Source organism: Alexandromys fortis, unplaced genomic scaffold (genome assembly GCF_014885135.2).
Source record: "Alexandromys fortis isolate MF-2015 unplaced genomic scaffold, M_Fortis_MF-2015_v1.1 scaffold_95, whole genome shotgun sequence".
In the NCBI taxonomy this organism is placed as follows: domain Eukaryota; kingdom Metazoa; phylum Chordata; class Mammalia; order Rodentia; family Cricetidae; genus Alexandromys; species Alexandromys fortis.
This window is the reverse complement of record NW_026067990.1, coordinates 7,338,870-7,352,013: the sequence shown is the minus strand read 5'-3', so window position 1 is coordinate 7,352,013 and position 13,144 is coordinate 7,338,870. Positions and strand designations below refer to the sequence as shown.

The window sequence follows — 13,144 nt, the reverse complement described above, 5'->3', positions numbered from 1 at the left end:
GGGGTTGGGCGTAGGATCTCAAACACATCTCTGGCTAGTTTGGGACTCACTTTGTAGATCAGTCAAAGATGTGTGCCACCATACCCAGCTCAACTGGGGTTTTTTGACTGTCATTTTAACTGCATGCTGTATTTGTGAGGCAGTGATTACATGTTGCTGCTCAAGGACCAAGTCCTGTACCCTGCAGGGAACTTGACAATTAGAAGTGACATTATGCATAGAGTGCAAAACCAAAAGCACATTAAGACTTTACATGCACAGTGGGGTGTGGTGGTGCACACCTGTAACCTCAGCATGTGGGAGGCAGATGCAGAACATGTAGGAACTCAAGTCCAGCCTTGATTATATAGGGAGTATGAGGCCAGTAGGGGCTAAAGAAATGAATCATCATCTCAAATATGTATGTGACAATAATTAAATAAAAAGAAGCCATGAATTTGAAAGATAGTAAGAAGGGCTATATGGTATATGGAAGGGGTTGGAGCAGAAGGGAAAGGGAGAAATTATGTAATTATAATCTCAAAAGCTAAAAACTATTTTTAAAAGGAAGACTTGACATTAGAGTATGCATTTAGGAAAAAGGCATCATACTATTAGCTCACATTTTTCTAGAGACAGAGAAGCTGAAGAAATGAGATTCAACGTTAAAAACTAACAAAAACACTACTAAAAACGAGGTGAGACAATCACTTATTTATTGGACAGGGCAAGGTCATTTAAAGAGAGGAAACATATCCAAAAATGGGTTTATTGGTGTTACAGGCATCAAGGCTCACAAACAGTATTCGATACATCGTGGAAACAGATCACGTACAGCCAGGAAGATGCTGTCATGTCACTCAAAAGTATGCCACAAGTGCTTGGGAAGCAATCATTAGGGAGTCACTGTGCATACTTGTCACCAATTCACACTCTTTACTCCCTGCAGCTGAGCTATTAGCCCATAGGATTTGGCTAGTTCCCTGGTTATGAAGTGTGTTCCTGCATTCTGGAGAACTTTTTAATGTCACTGAAAGCATGTCAGTATAGGCTTACCTAGCACTAGCTCACATCGCTGTTTTTGAACTACCCTAGGTAGTAATAGACTCTCACACAGTATTGTAAATAAAACTCTGTACTGAACACACTTAGCACTGTTACAATGCACCCAAATCTTATTTATTTTATAGTACCGTAGTTCAAGGAGATAGCAGAAATTCAATGAAGTTGATTTAAGAAAAAATTTGGGATGTTTACCTGGTCTGAGGTATACAAGCTGTCCGCAAAGGTGGACACATCTAAGATTTCCTATGTCAATTATTTGCCAAAAATTTTAGCATTATATTTAGCAGTATTTTCTTGGCTGGGTAGGCAAGAATAGATTGTAATATCTATTGTAGAAACTCAATAAATGTTAGAAGCAGTAGTATGGATGTTTGGCTAGAAGGAAAACTATTCTATGTAACAAAGTTAACTGAGGAGTCTGTCAGGAATTGGCTTTCTCTCTTTAAATCCATTAATTTATCAACTATTTTTTCCTGTGATACTGTGGATGAACCTAAGGCCTTGCACATGCTAGACAAGCATTCTACCAGATTTACAACCCCAGCACCTCAACCACTTCCTCTCACTGTATTTGGTTCTGGGTTCTCAAGATGAGTGTTCACTCCACATAGGAAACTGATCACAAAGACTAAATTTTGCATTAATTAAATTTTAGTAAATGATCAGGTTATACATATATAGACTATTGGTCCCTAGGACCTAGATGGGATACACTGGGAAGAAATCAGAGGTGACTACTAAAGAATACATGGCTTCTTTAGGAATAGTAAAATGGCCTAGCTTTATCATGTAGTCATACAATTTTGTGAGTATATTAAAAGTTACTTAATCGCACTCTTTTAAGTTTATATAACTTCTTTAAGGATAAGGTCTCAGTGTTATTTCAATCTGGCCTTGAATTTGTGACAACTTTCCTGCCTTGGCCTCCTGAGTGTTAGGATTACAGCTGTGGGCCATATCTGAAATTATGCCCTTTAAAAGGATGTAATTACAAAGCATGTAGATTCTCAGGAACATTGTTATGAAAATACATTAAGGGAAGACAGTCTCCAAAGAGAAGAAAACGAGGCTCTTCAATCAAGTAAGAGTCAAGGAGAATGGCAGAAAGGCCTGATGGTACAGCATGCTTCTGGCATGCCATTTTGATTTCACTAGCATCACGTTAGTCCTTGGATTGACTTTTTTTTTGGGGGGGGGGGTGTTGGGGTTAAGACAGGGATTCACTAGGATAGCCCATATTTGCCCCAAACTTGTGATCCTGCTTCAGCCTCCTAAGTGCTAGGATTACATGCACATGCCACCACACCTGGCTTGACTTCACATTTTTAGACTGTTTCTAAATTATTGTAGGCGATAAGTAGATTTCTTAGTTGTTCTCATTGGAGAACAGAGTCAGTGCTACATAGACTCAGCAAAACAAAAGAATCACAATCCAATGCCAAGGAGCAGGGATGTAGCTCGGTTTGTATAGTGCTTGCTTAGCATGCATAAGGTCAATCCCCAGGACCCAGAAAACCAGGTGTAGTGCAGCACCTATTATAATCTTAGCACTGAGGAGGTGGAGGCATAAGGATCATCCTTGGCTACATAGTGAGGTTGAGGCTAGCTCAGGTTATGTGAAATCTTCTTTACACACAAAAAACAAAAACCACAAAAACAAACCAACAACAACACAATCTTGTCCTCTGAGGCTGTGCATCATTGGGTAGAAAGGCTGAGTGAGGTTCTTTCTTAATGAAAAAAATGCCTCCAAGTGTAAGAACATCTGGATCTCAAGACCCTGCCTGAAACAAACAAACAAGCAAACAAACAAACAAACAAGCTTTAGGTGGGTTTCCTTTCAAAATCTTATTCCCTTTACGCCTATATAATTTAACAAAATTAATGTGTTGATGCTTGTGGAAAGCTATAATCTCTGCAAAGTAATGTGGAGCCTCTTAGTTTCCTAGCTAAAAAAGCGACTCCAATTTTCCTAAAAGTAAAATTACTGTTTCTGAAAAACATTCAATGCTGTGTCCTTCTGCTCACCTTCAGCATGGCAGTGAAGATGGAGACTCCAAGCCAGCTCTCAATCAGACTATAAAACAACTTCTTAAATGACCTCAATTTTCTAAGAGAATTGAAATAGACTAGCTCCAAATAATTAGAACATATTTGGCCCAATTTCTTTGTGTGTGCCTTTAGATTAAATGAGACATTTCCTTTATTTTCACTAATTCACCAATTTAGTATGAAATAAATAAGCCAAAAGACTTTGAATGAGTGAAACTGGCTAATGACAATCAGTTTTCCACAATCAATACTATTCTACATAGGCAAGATAATGAAGTCACAAATTCTCCTTTTGGTCTACTTTCAACTAGTCTTACACTATATAATCAGAGAAGAGTTTACAACAAAACAACATGAGTAATTTTACAGCAAGATGGACTTGTTAAATACTTATGACAGAATTTCTGACACAAAATTTGCTCACTGTACACAGAATCTCAGAAGTGATGAAGCAAGACAGCTGATGTTAGAAAGAATCTGGGAGTGGGGTCTGGAGAGAAACCATTGATAAAATAAAAATTGGCAAGTATCTGTAAAAGCAGAGTCACTCTTTATGGGACCTAAAAAAACCTGCAAAGTCACCATTTTGGTCTTCTTCAAGAAGTTGGTCTAATAAGAACTGAAGACCATTTGACTCTTGTGCTGCAAAATGCAGGTGTTACATGGTATTTTCAGGATTCCTAAAACCTGTAGTGCAAAAGAAAAGAAATCTATGAAAATAAATAATCACAAAAACCCCAATATTTTTCTGGGAAATGTGTTCGAAACAGTGACTTTTACAAAACATGGGAATTGTTTCAAATGAACAAAAACCTCTATACGAAACTTCGAAGATTCATTTCACAGATAACTTATACACCATTTGATTTCAACAATGTACAAATAAGGGCCATAGATTATTTTAATTAGCTCCGAAATAGCAATATAAATACTGATGTTGGGGGGAGTGTTTTATACCCCAAACTCCAATACTCAACTCTGTCTGTCCTATTATTTAATTTGTAAAAAGCTTAACGGCGCAGTGAGTCAAACTTTCGTAACTTCAATGACGTGTTAGAGGACAATGCATCTAGGTTTGAAGAACTTGGTGCATCCGAAGGCCGGAACAGCACTCGGCCACGATGATTAAACACATAAAAAGATGGATGATTCCTTAAGGTATCAAATGTCCTTAAAAAGAAAAAGAGCACCAATTTTAGATAAACCTTTATAATAGCACATTTGAAAAATGAGCAGACTTCTAATTAATTATGAATTTGCTGTGAATTATATTTTTAAATAATAAATCTGAGATTGGACTACAAATGGTAATCACACTGTGTTGCATATTTTTACTATACAAACAATGTAAGAAATTTGGAAATGACCATAAAGTTCTCAGATTTTTTCTTCAGCCATTGATTCCCTCCAGAATACCTGTCAACAATAAGAAATACTAGATAAACTTCAGTCATCTCTACAAACTACCAGTAGATTATGATAAATCATATTTCAAATGCTAGCACACAGATGTACCTCTGATTATTCTCCTTTGGCCCTAAGCCTTAGACATTTCAAGGATCTGTTTTTCAAGTACAATGAAAAATCCTTTTTGGCCTTCTGTATGTACTATTGGCCAAACTCAACTATTTTGCTGCCCCCTACTTGACGCCATTTGGTTTGGCTCCTTTCTTTTCTGGCCTCTTGCCTGAGATCCTTCGAAGACTCTCCCAGTGAGATTTGTATCATCTAAAAAAGTCCATAAATGTCCTGAGATATGAGTGGTTAGTGTTTGTTTTTAAATATTATTTTCCTAAAAAAAGAACCAGAGAATCTTCCCTTTATGGAAAAAAAAAATCTCAAAGTTAGCCCCACTTAACCATCCAAATGGAAATATGGCGGNCGCTGGGTGGGTGGCTCATAACTGCCTTTAACTCCAGTTCTAGGTAAATCCAATTCTCTCTGGCCTCCACAGGCACCTGCATGCACACAGTGCACAAAAACTCATGTAGCCACATACACATAAATACAAAAAAATTTTTTAATACATATATTTCTTTTTAAAAATAATTTATTTTTTAAAAAACTATGTTTTCTCACTTTACATATAAATCCTAGTTCCCACTCCCTCCCCTTCAAAATAATGTTAAAATAAATGTGAATAATGAGGTAAATGGAAGGGGAATAACTTCCTCTAGTGTACAGATGTTTACTGTGAATTCTTCTAAGAAAATACTGTAAAGGGTTATTGTTTCTAAATAAAGGTAGGGAAAATCCAGAAATGGAATTGAACAAACTGAAGTAAAAATATGGAGAAGGCAAGCAAACAAAAAACAGGAGAAACATACAGAATAATGATGTTCTTTAATCTAGAGACAGAAAAAGGGCCGAGGACACAGCTTAGGTTCAAATGACAGAGGAAACAGAAGATTCAGTTATTCTTCCAAAGACTAAGCTGGGACAAGAGGATAAGAGAATAAGAAGGGGGAAGACAGAAGGAGAAGAGGGAAAAGAGGGAAGGAACCTGTTTCTGAGCTATTTTCTATATAAGTATTCTCATCTGTCTTTCACATTCTAACCAACCAGTAATTTTAGGGCACTAGCAGGAACCACAGTCTACCACCTTGTTTTTACTTTTCTCCTTTTATGGTTTTGTTTTGAAGCAGGGTCTGCTTATGTAGCCCAAACTGTCTCGGAATTTACAATCCTTCTGTTTCATCCTCAAGAGTACTGGGCTTGGGCTGGAGAGATGGCTCAGAGGTTAAGAGCACTGGCTGCTCTTCCAGAGGTCCTGAGTTCAATTCCCAGCAACCACATGGTGGCTCACAGCCATCGGTACTGAAATCTGGCGCCCTCCTCTGGCGTGCGGGCATACATGGAGGCAGAATGTTGTATACATAATAAAAATAAATAAATCTTTTTAAAAAAAAAAGAGTACTGGGCTTACAGGTGCCATTATGCCTGGCTTTCAACTTCTACTTGTCCTATGACACCAAACACTGACTTAGTACTTTTGCCTCATTACTCCTACAAACTACATAATCAAAGGATATAAATGAAACCAACTATTGTGTAGCTAAAATCACACTGTAAATCATGTACAGAAAACAAATCTCTAGAAGTTAAATGCTTCTGGAAAGGAACTTACTTATTCTTTAATTCTGAAGTGGCATCCATGTCTTTGAACTCCCCTGCGATATGAACTATGCCATAACAGGTAACTGCAAAGGCCAGAAGTGTCTGAAGAACTATCTGTGAGTATAAAGATGCAGATTAACAAACAGCATGTGAATACTATTTGGAAAATTGACAATCCGCTTCCCCTCCGATGCAAGTTCTAACAAGCATTCCCCATTGCTACTCAGCAAGGAGTCACTTCCTGAAATAATTTGCACTCAGACACAATAAAATTTCTTAAATACAATAACACTTCTGAAGTCTTAGGAAGTGAATTTAGCAACATGCTCAGAGAAGCAAAGTTGCCAAATACTGACTGGTACCAAGTCACTTAGAACTCAAGTACCAGTGTCTGCTTCCAAGAGCAACTAAAACTCTTTTTTGTTATTCCATTACTGGTCAATATCATAGAGGGCACAAAACCAATGAGCACAGTATAAAGACGAGCAATAAAAGGTATCACGTACCCGCCAACCAACTAAATGGTGTGGGAGGTCCTTCTGTCTATGGGTTGCTTTTATTGGTTAATGAATAAAGAACTGCTTTGAGCCTATGGCAGGGAAGAACAGAACTAGGTGGGGGGAAAGTTAGGCTGTAAGCTGGAAAAAAGAAGGGCAGAGTCAGAAGCCATGGAGCCACTGGAGCCACTGGAGCCACTGGAGCCAGACGCTGGGAACTTTACCCAGTAAGCCACAGGCATGTGGTGATATACAGTTTAATAGAAATGGGTTAAATTAATGTAAGAGTTAGCCAATAAGAAGCTAGAGCTAATGAGCCAAGCAGTGATTTAATTAATACAGTTTCTGTGTGATTATTTCAGGTCTAAGCTAGCTGGGTGGCCGGGAACCAACATGCAGCCTCCTTCCTACAACTAAACTTTCAATTCTTCCCCTTCTCTTTTTGAAACAGGGTCTCATTATATATCCCAAGTTGGCATTAAACTCACCATCTTCCTGCATCAGCTCTTCCAGATACAGCAATTACAGGTGCATACCATCAAACCCGGCTTCTCAGAACCTTCCAAGTCCCTGTCCCATTATTTCCTTTCCTTTTTTCTTAAAGTTAACTACTGTACTTAATTATGTATTAATCAGTTCCTTGCTGTTTTTGAACAATTCATGAACCTCTAAACATGTTATTGTTTACTTTTCCTCATTCTGAATCTCATTTAAATGCACCCCAATACGTTCTTCTGAGTCTACCTGTCTTCTTTCATCGTTATTTGTGAGATTCACCCCCACAGCAGTAGTCTAAGTCCTTTCATCGTGTTTAGTGCTTATCATAAGAAAACATCATGATTTATTTCATTATTGCTGTTATTTTTACAAGGTCAACAGAAATATTCCTACATGCCTCCTGGTACAGAGCATGTGTGCATTCAGATTTATTACACAGCACCAAACCGCTTTCCAAACAGGTTGTACAAGCAACAATGCTTAATTTCATGTTTGAAATTAACCAACACAGCATTATGGGTCTGTTTTCTTAATTATATAATTACACAAAATTTTAAAATTTGCTAATTGAGAATCCTAAGAAAGTTACTTTAAAAAAGATATAAAAATACATGTATATGTTTGTATACATCTACCAAAAATAAAAGTGAAAGGAGGGTAAGTTAACAGCCACATATACTACATCTTTAGTTAAAAACAGAGACATAAACCCTGTCTCAAAAAACCAAAACAAACAAAACAAAAAAAAAAACCCAGAGACATAATAAGCCACAAGCTAAGACTGTCTAAATTAAAACCCAATGACATCTGAAATGTTACTCTACATTCCAATCACCATTATACCAAAGAGATTGGTTTTGTTGTTGTTAAGACAGGGTCTCAGTTCAATGTTGCTGAGGAAAACCTTGAACTTCTGAGCCTCAGGTCTACATTCCAAGCGCTTGGATTATAGGTGTGTGCCACCATGCCCACTTTATTGGGTAAAAAAGATCAAACACAGGGATTTGTATATGCCAGGCAAACACTGTACTGAGTTACATCCCTAGCCCAAAGGAGACTGTATTTCATATAACACAGCAAGAATGTGGTAAATCAATGAACTTTCATGAAAATATGTCCCAGAAAAATTATGGCCAAGGAAAACTAACTATAAATTAGGTGGAGTAGCACCCAGGAGATAAGGCAGAATCAAGAGTTTCAAGGCCAGGTTTGGTTATATTCACTTTCAGTGCTAGCCTAGGCCACACAGCCTGTCTCCAAAACAAAAGCAAAAACCAAAGCTAGCTAACTACAAGACAACATATATACTTAGTATTGGATAATGAATTGGGGGGCTCTTCCTTGATGAGACATCTTTCCTACTCTCAGCATTCCTTAGTTGTCTGTGCTTCTTTGTCTAGTGTTGAGGCCCTATGGTCATCTCTTTAATCATATACATACAAGTAACATTATAGAAACTGAGCAGTTGTATTTATATATTTACAAATATATAGATATATACTTATGCATGTAACAAAAATTCAAGAAATAGAGGCCATGAATTTGAGTGAGAGCAAGGGGTGAGTGCATGGGAAGGGTTTGAGGGAGGAAAGAGGAAATAATCCAAATATATTTTAATTTCAAAAACATATTTTTTTTGAGACAGGGTTTCTCTGCATAATCTTTTGGCTGTCCTGGAACTCACTTTGTAGATGATGCTGTCCTTGAATTCAGAGATACGTCTGCCTGTGTCCCAAGTGCTTGGATTAAAGGTATGCACCACCACAACCGGCTTAAAAACAATTTTTCAACTACATACATAAGGTTTTTATAAATGATGTAGTTTCAATCTTAATTTTGTTTTAGGGGAAACATAGGTGCCACAGTGTAAGGGTTCAAATCAAAGATAACTTCCAGAAGTTGGTTCTCTCTTATCATGTGGATTCCAGGGATTAAATTCAGATCATCAAATTTGGCAGCAAGTGCTCTTTTACCCACTGAGACATCTCACCAGCCCCCCAAAGCTGTTTCAATTGGCAAACAAAGTACATGCACCTAAGACAACACTGTATATACATAAGAAAAAGCCTAAACTCTTGATAGCCCTTAAAATATTATGAATAAATGTGAAATTGCCAGGGAATGGGATCAGTTGTGCTGCTGCTATTCTTTGAATTTTGTGTGATTAGTTTATTATTTTTCACACCTATTATTTAATTCTGTTACAAAGAATTCACTATTTATATAAGTTTAAATCTACTAATAAATTATAAGTAGGGAACAGGCATTAATTCAGGTTAAACGCTACCTTCTTTATTTTTTATGTACAGTCAGCATTGCTTGTTTTTAGCTTTATTTTTCAAACTGAACTATTGGGCCAGTGAAATGGTTGAGTGGGTGAGGATGCTTGCCACCAAGCCTGACGGCCTGAAAATTTTTCCCCTGGGACCCATATGGTAGAAGAGAATTGACTTCTGCTGATTGTCTTTTGACCTACACACTTGTGTCATGGCATGAACGCCCACACACATAAGAAAATATTAAAAAAGGATTTTTTATAAAAACTTGAGCCAAATGACAATTTTAAAAGTCCATTTTATACTGTGGATACAGAAACTTCTAGAAAGGCCCCCATTTCCTTCTTTAGTTTTTGTTTTTTGACAACGGGTCTTACTCTGTAGTTCAGGTTGACCTCAAATTCACAACAATCCTCATGCCTCAATCTCCCAAATGATGTGATTAAGGCTGTGAGCCACTATGTCTGATAAAAAGATCTAATAGAATTGTTTTTAAGATTTTAAGATCTTTAGATTTTATGGAGTGATAAAAGCAGGTGCAGCCGAGGCAAGGTAACACTGGCCTTTAGTCCTAGCATTCAGGAGGCAGAGGCAGAAGCAGGAAGATTTCTGTGAGTTTGAGACCAGCTAGGTCTATATAGCAAGTTCCAAGCCAGCGAGAGTTACACAGTGAGACTCTAAGTCAAAAAAAAAAAGCAGGTAACAGATGTCATATCATGCCTGAAAATGATAAAAGAATAATAAAATAACATAAAAGTTACTATAAGCAAAGTGGCTGATTTTAAATATGAACTTAATGGACTATAAATGACCAACTTACATCTATTGGTAGTGATTCATCTTCCTTTTCTGTTAGTCGCATATAAGAACGATCTATAAACCAGAAACATACCATTAAGGAAATTGTAGCCCATTTTCCTTTCTTAAAATGCAAGAAAATCAATATACCAAAGAACTGGCCGACTTATATGCTACATAAAGTAATGCTAATCCCAAATTCCTCAAAACCCTCTTCCCATGCAGTCAGCAGCCTTACCTTTATGAATTAGCTTATGCTTGCCATGGCCCATCTCTATTACCTTAAATGACTGACAGATGGCCAAGTGTGAAACTGAAATAACTAAGCATAATTTTTCATTCATTAGTATAGAAAAATCTAGCCATTCTCAAACTTCCTTTCACTAAGTGGTCAAAGAAGTCATAATTATTTAATGATCACTAGGACTACAAATGTCTTCAATGCTCTATGACCCTGCCATTGTACAGTGAACCCAAAGTGAAAACTAGAAATGTTTCTCTTCAGTGTAGTGATGTAACTGGAGTTTCAGGACATCAATTTCTGTCTCTGCTACTACTTAATTCTGCTGCTGCCTTAACTGCAGGAGGCAGCAAGGGACTGAAGGATCAGGATTTGGAAACTGGTAACCCTGAATCCTACACAACACCAACTCTTTTATTTCCTATGATTTCTGCACCTTACTCAAGACATCCTTTGCAACCCCAACATGTATTTCATTTGTAGAGTATTAAAATGATGTGAAAGTGAGCCAGGTGGTGGTGGTGTACACCTTTAATCCCAGCACTTGGGAGGTAGATGCAGGCCGATCTCTGTGAGTTCGAGGCCAGCCTGGTCTACAGAGGGGGTTCCAGGACAGGCTCCAAAGCTACAGAGAAACCCTGTCTTGAAAAACAAAACAAAACAAATAAATAGAATAAAATGTGAAAGTGGGCAGAGTGATTCTTAGACTCACAGGACTACAGAACCACGCATCTGGCTGTGTGCCCTCCACAGTAAAATGGGATGTACAAGTTAAACAGGATTTACTTAGTTCATGATCGCTGCACTGCTATACTAAAGGTCAGTATGGCAGAGATGAGCATGCGACACCACCATAGGATGCTATTTGATGCCACGATTTCACATGACACAACTAGTGTCAAAGGCGATGCCAGTCTTTTGCCAGCTCACGACGGCATTACAGAGGTCTTGCTGCAGTTACAAATCCACAATGCACTGTACTCACTTGAAAATTATAAAATCCAAAATCTTAATTGTAGATTAAGCAGGACAATTCCTACTCACTCGACAACGTACTCTAGACTTAAAATACCCATACTGTTTTGAGCGAATGTGGTATGCTTTCAGGCAGAGTATATGTGAGCTTACAAAACTTATAAGAAAAGGAGTAAAAAAAAATCAATCCAATATCAAAAGTAGTTTTGAATTAACCTTCTAATGTCCCACTTCTAGCTAGCTTTCTTGCTTGAATGAAATCTAACCTGGCACTTTAACACTAGCTAGGCATTTCTTCATTGTTGAAATGAGGACACTGGACTTTCAGTAAGGGCCTTCCTTGCTCTACGACTGTATATATAATAGAGCCAAAGCTTACTTCGAAAATAACCCAGTACTCCAGTGTATCCTAATCTCCTCCAGGACACTGCTTCACAAACCAACGTGCATGGAAATCACCCAGGGATCTATTAAAACGAAGATTCTCATTCACTACGTCTGAGGTGGAGCCTGAGTGTCTACTAACAAGCTCCCAGGTGATGTCCACGATGCTGTCCTAGTGACCACGAGCAGCAAGGCTCTAAGACAGTTCCCGCGGGTCCCGTAGACATACACACTCCCCCTTTAGCATATCCGCATTATCTTACTGCGATGCTTTCTTGTAATTAGTTCTTCACTAGCTTATTAAGAATCGCCTTGTGGCACCGCGGAACCTCTAGCATCTAAATGCAGAAGCAACTTCAAGCAGTCCTCTGAGACAACAAATTAAAACTCACCCGAACCCGACAGACGTTACCTGCTGCCCAAGGTCACACAGCCTCAACAGTTAAGCAAAATTTTAACAAGCAGCCCTTTAATGCTACCGGTCCATTGCTCTTTGCCCGTGTCACACTGCCTCCCGGAGGCAAACGGTCACTTAACTTCTCAGACTCTGCCTGGACAGCCGAGCGCCCAGGATGCTGGCTACCTAACTGTCACGAGGCCACAAGCAATCAAAGTTCTCAATCCCATACTTTGTCTGATCCGACATCTCGTGTCTTGAGCAGTGGGACAGACACCGCTCTGAATCCGCTCTCGAGTCTCAGCCGGCTCGTCTAACCTTTCTGTGGTGGCTGTACCACAGCCCTCCGATCTCAACCCTCACCGAGGACCCAAACTGCTTACTTAGTCACCCCAACGGCTGTTCCGCCGGCACTGGGTCCGACAGTTCCTCTGGGAAGCGCCCCCACACAGCCCTAGGTGTACCACAAGCAAGAGGTCCCCGTCCTTCAGGCACTTACGCTGAGCAGCTGAAAAGGCAGCGTGGGCTAGGGCAAAGAGGCCGACACCTACAAGCCCTTTCCACAGCGATGGCGCCATGATTCGGAAGGAGCGGCAGCCCAACAAAAGGAGGCGAAGGGCGGCGGGGCTATCCCTTCTTTCACCGGCGGGCGTCCACGCGGCGCAGGAACATGACGTCACCGAAGCCCTAGGCGCGAAGTGCCGGCTGGCGCAAAACCCTGTGCGCCGTGAGAACGAGGAAAAAGGAATGCTGGGAAGAAGGGGAAAGCAACACGGAAAAAGGTCCTCGGGCCTCCTCCGAGTCTGCGCAGTGCTGCTGCGGCGGGAGGGGCGGAGCTGAGTCGAGGGCGTGAAAGAACGGGCTA

At 39.3% G+C, this 13,144-nt stretch overlaps 1 protein-coding gene across 1 annotated transcript; it reads right to left on the bottom strand.

The window, feature by feature from the left end:
- Positions 1–678: 678 nt before the first annotated feature.
- On the bottom strand, positions 679–13,030 carry Mmgt1 (membrane magnesium transporter 1). Its single transcript, XM_050159683.1, has 4 exons — positions 12,779–13,030; positions 10,305–10,357; positions 6,224–6,327; positions 679–4,266 (listed from the first exon to the last, which is right to left on the bottom strand). The coding sequence occupies exons 1-4, from the start codon at positions 12,855–12,857 to the stop codon at positions 4,107–4,109; spliced, it is 396 nt and encodes a 131-aa protein (XP_050015640.1). The 5' UTR covers positions 12,858–13,030; the 3' UTR covers positions 679–4,106.
- Between the last annotated feature and the right edge of the window lie 114 nt (positions 13,031–13,144).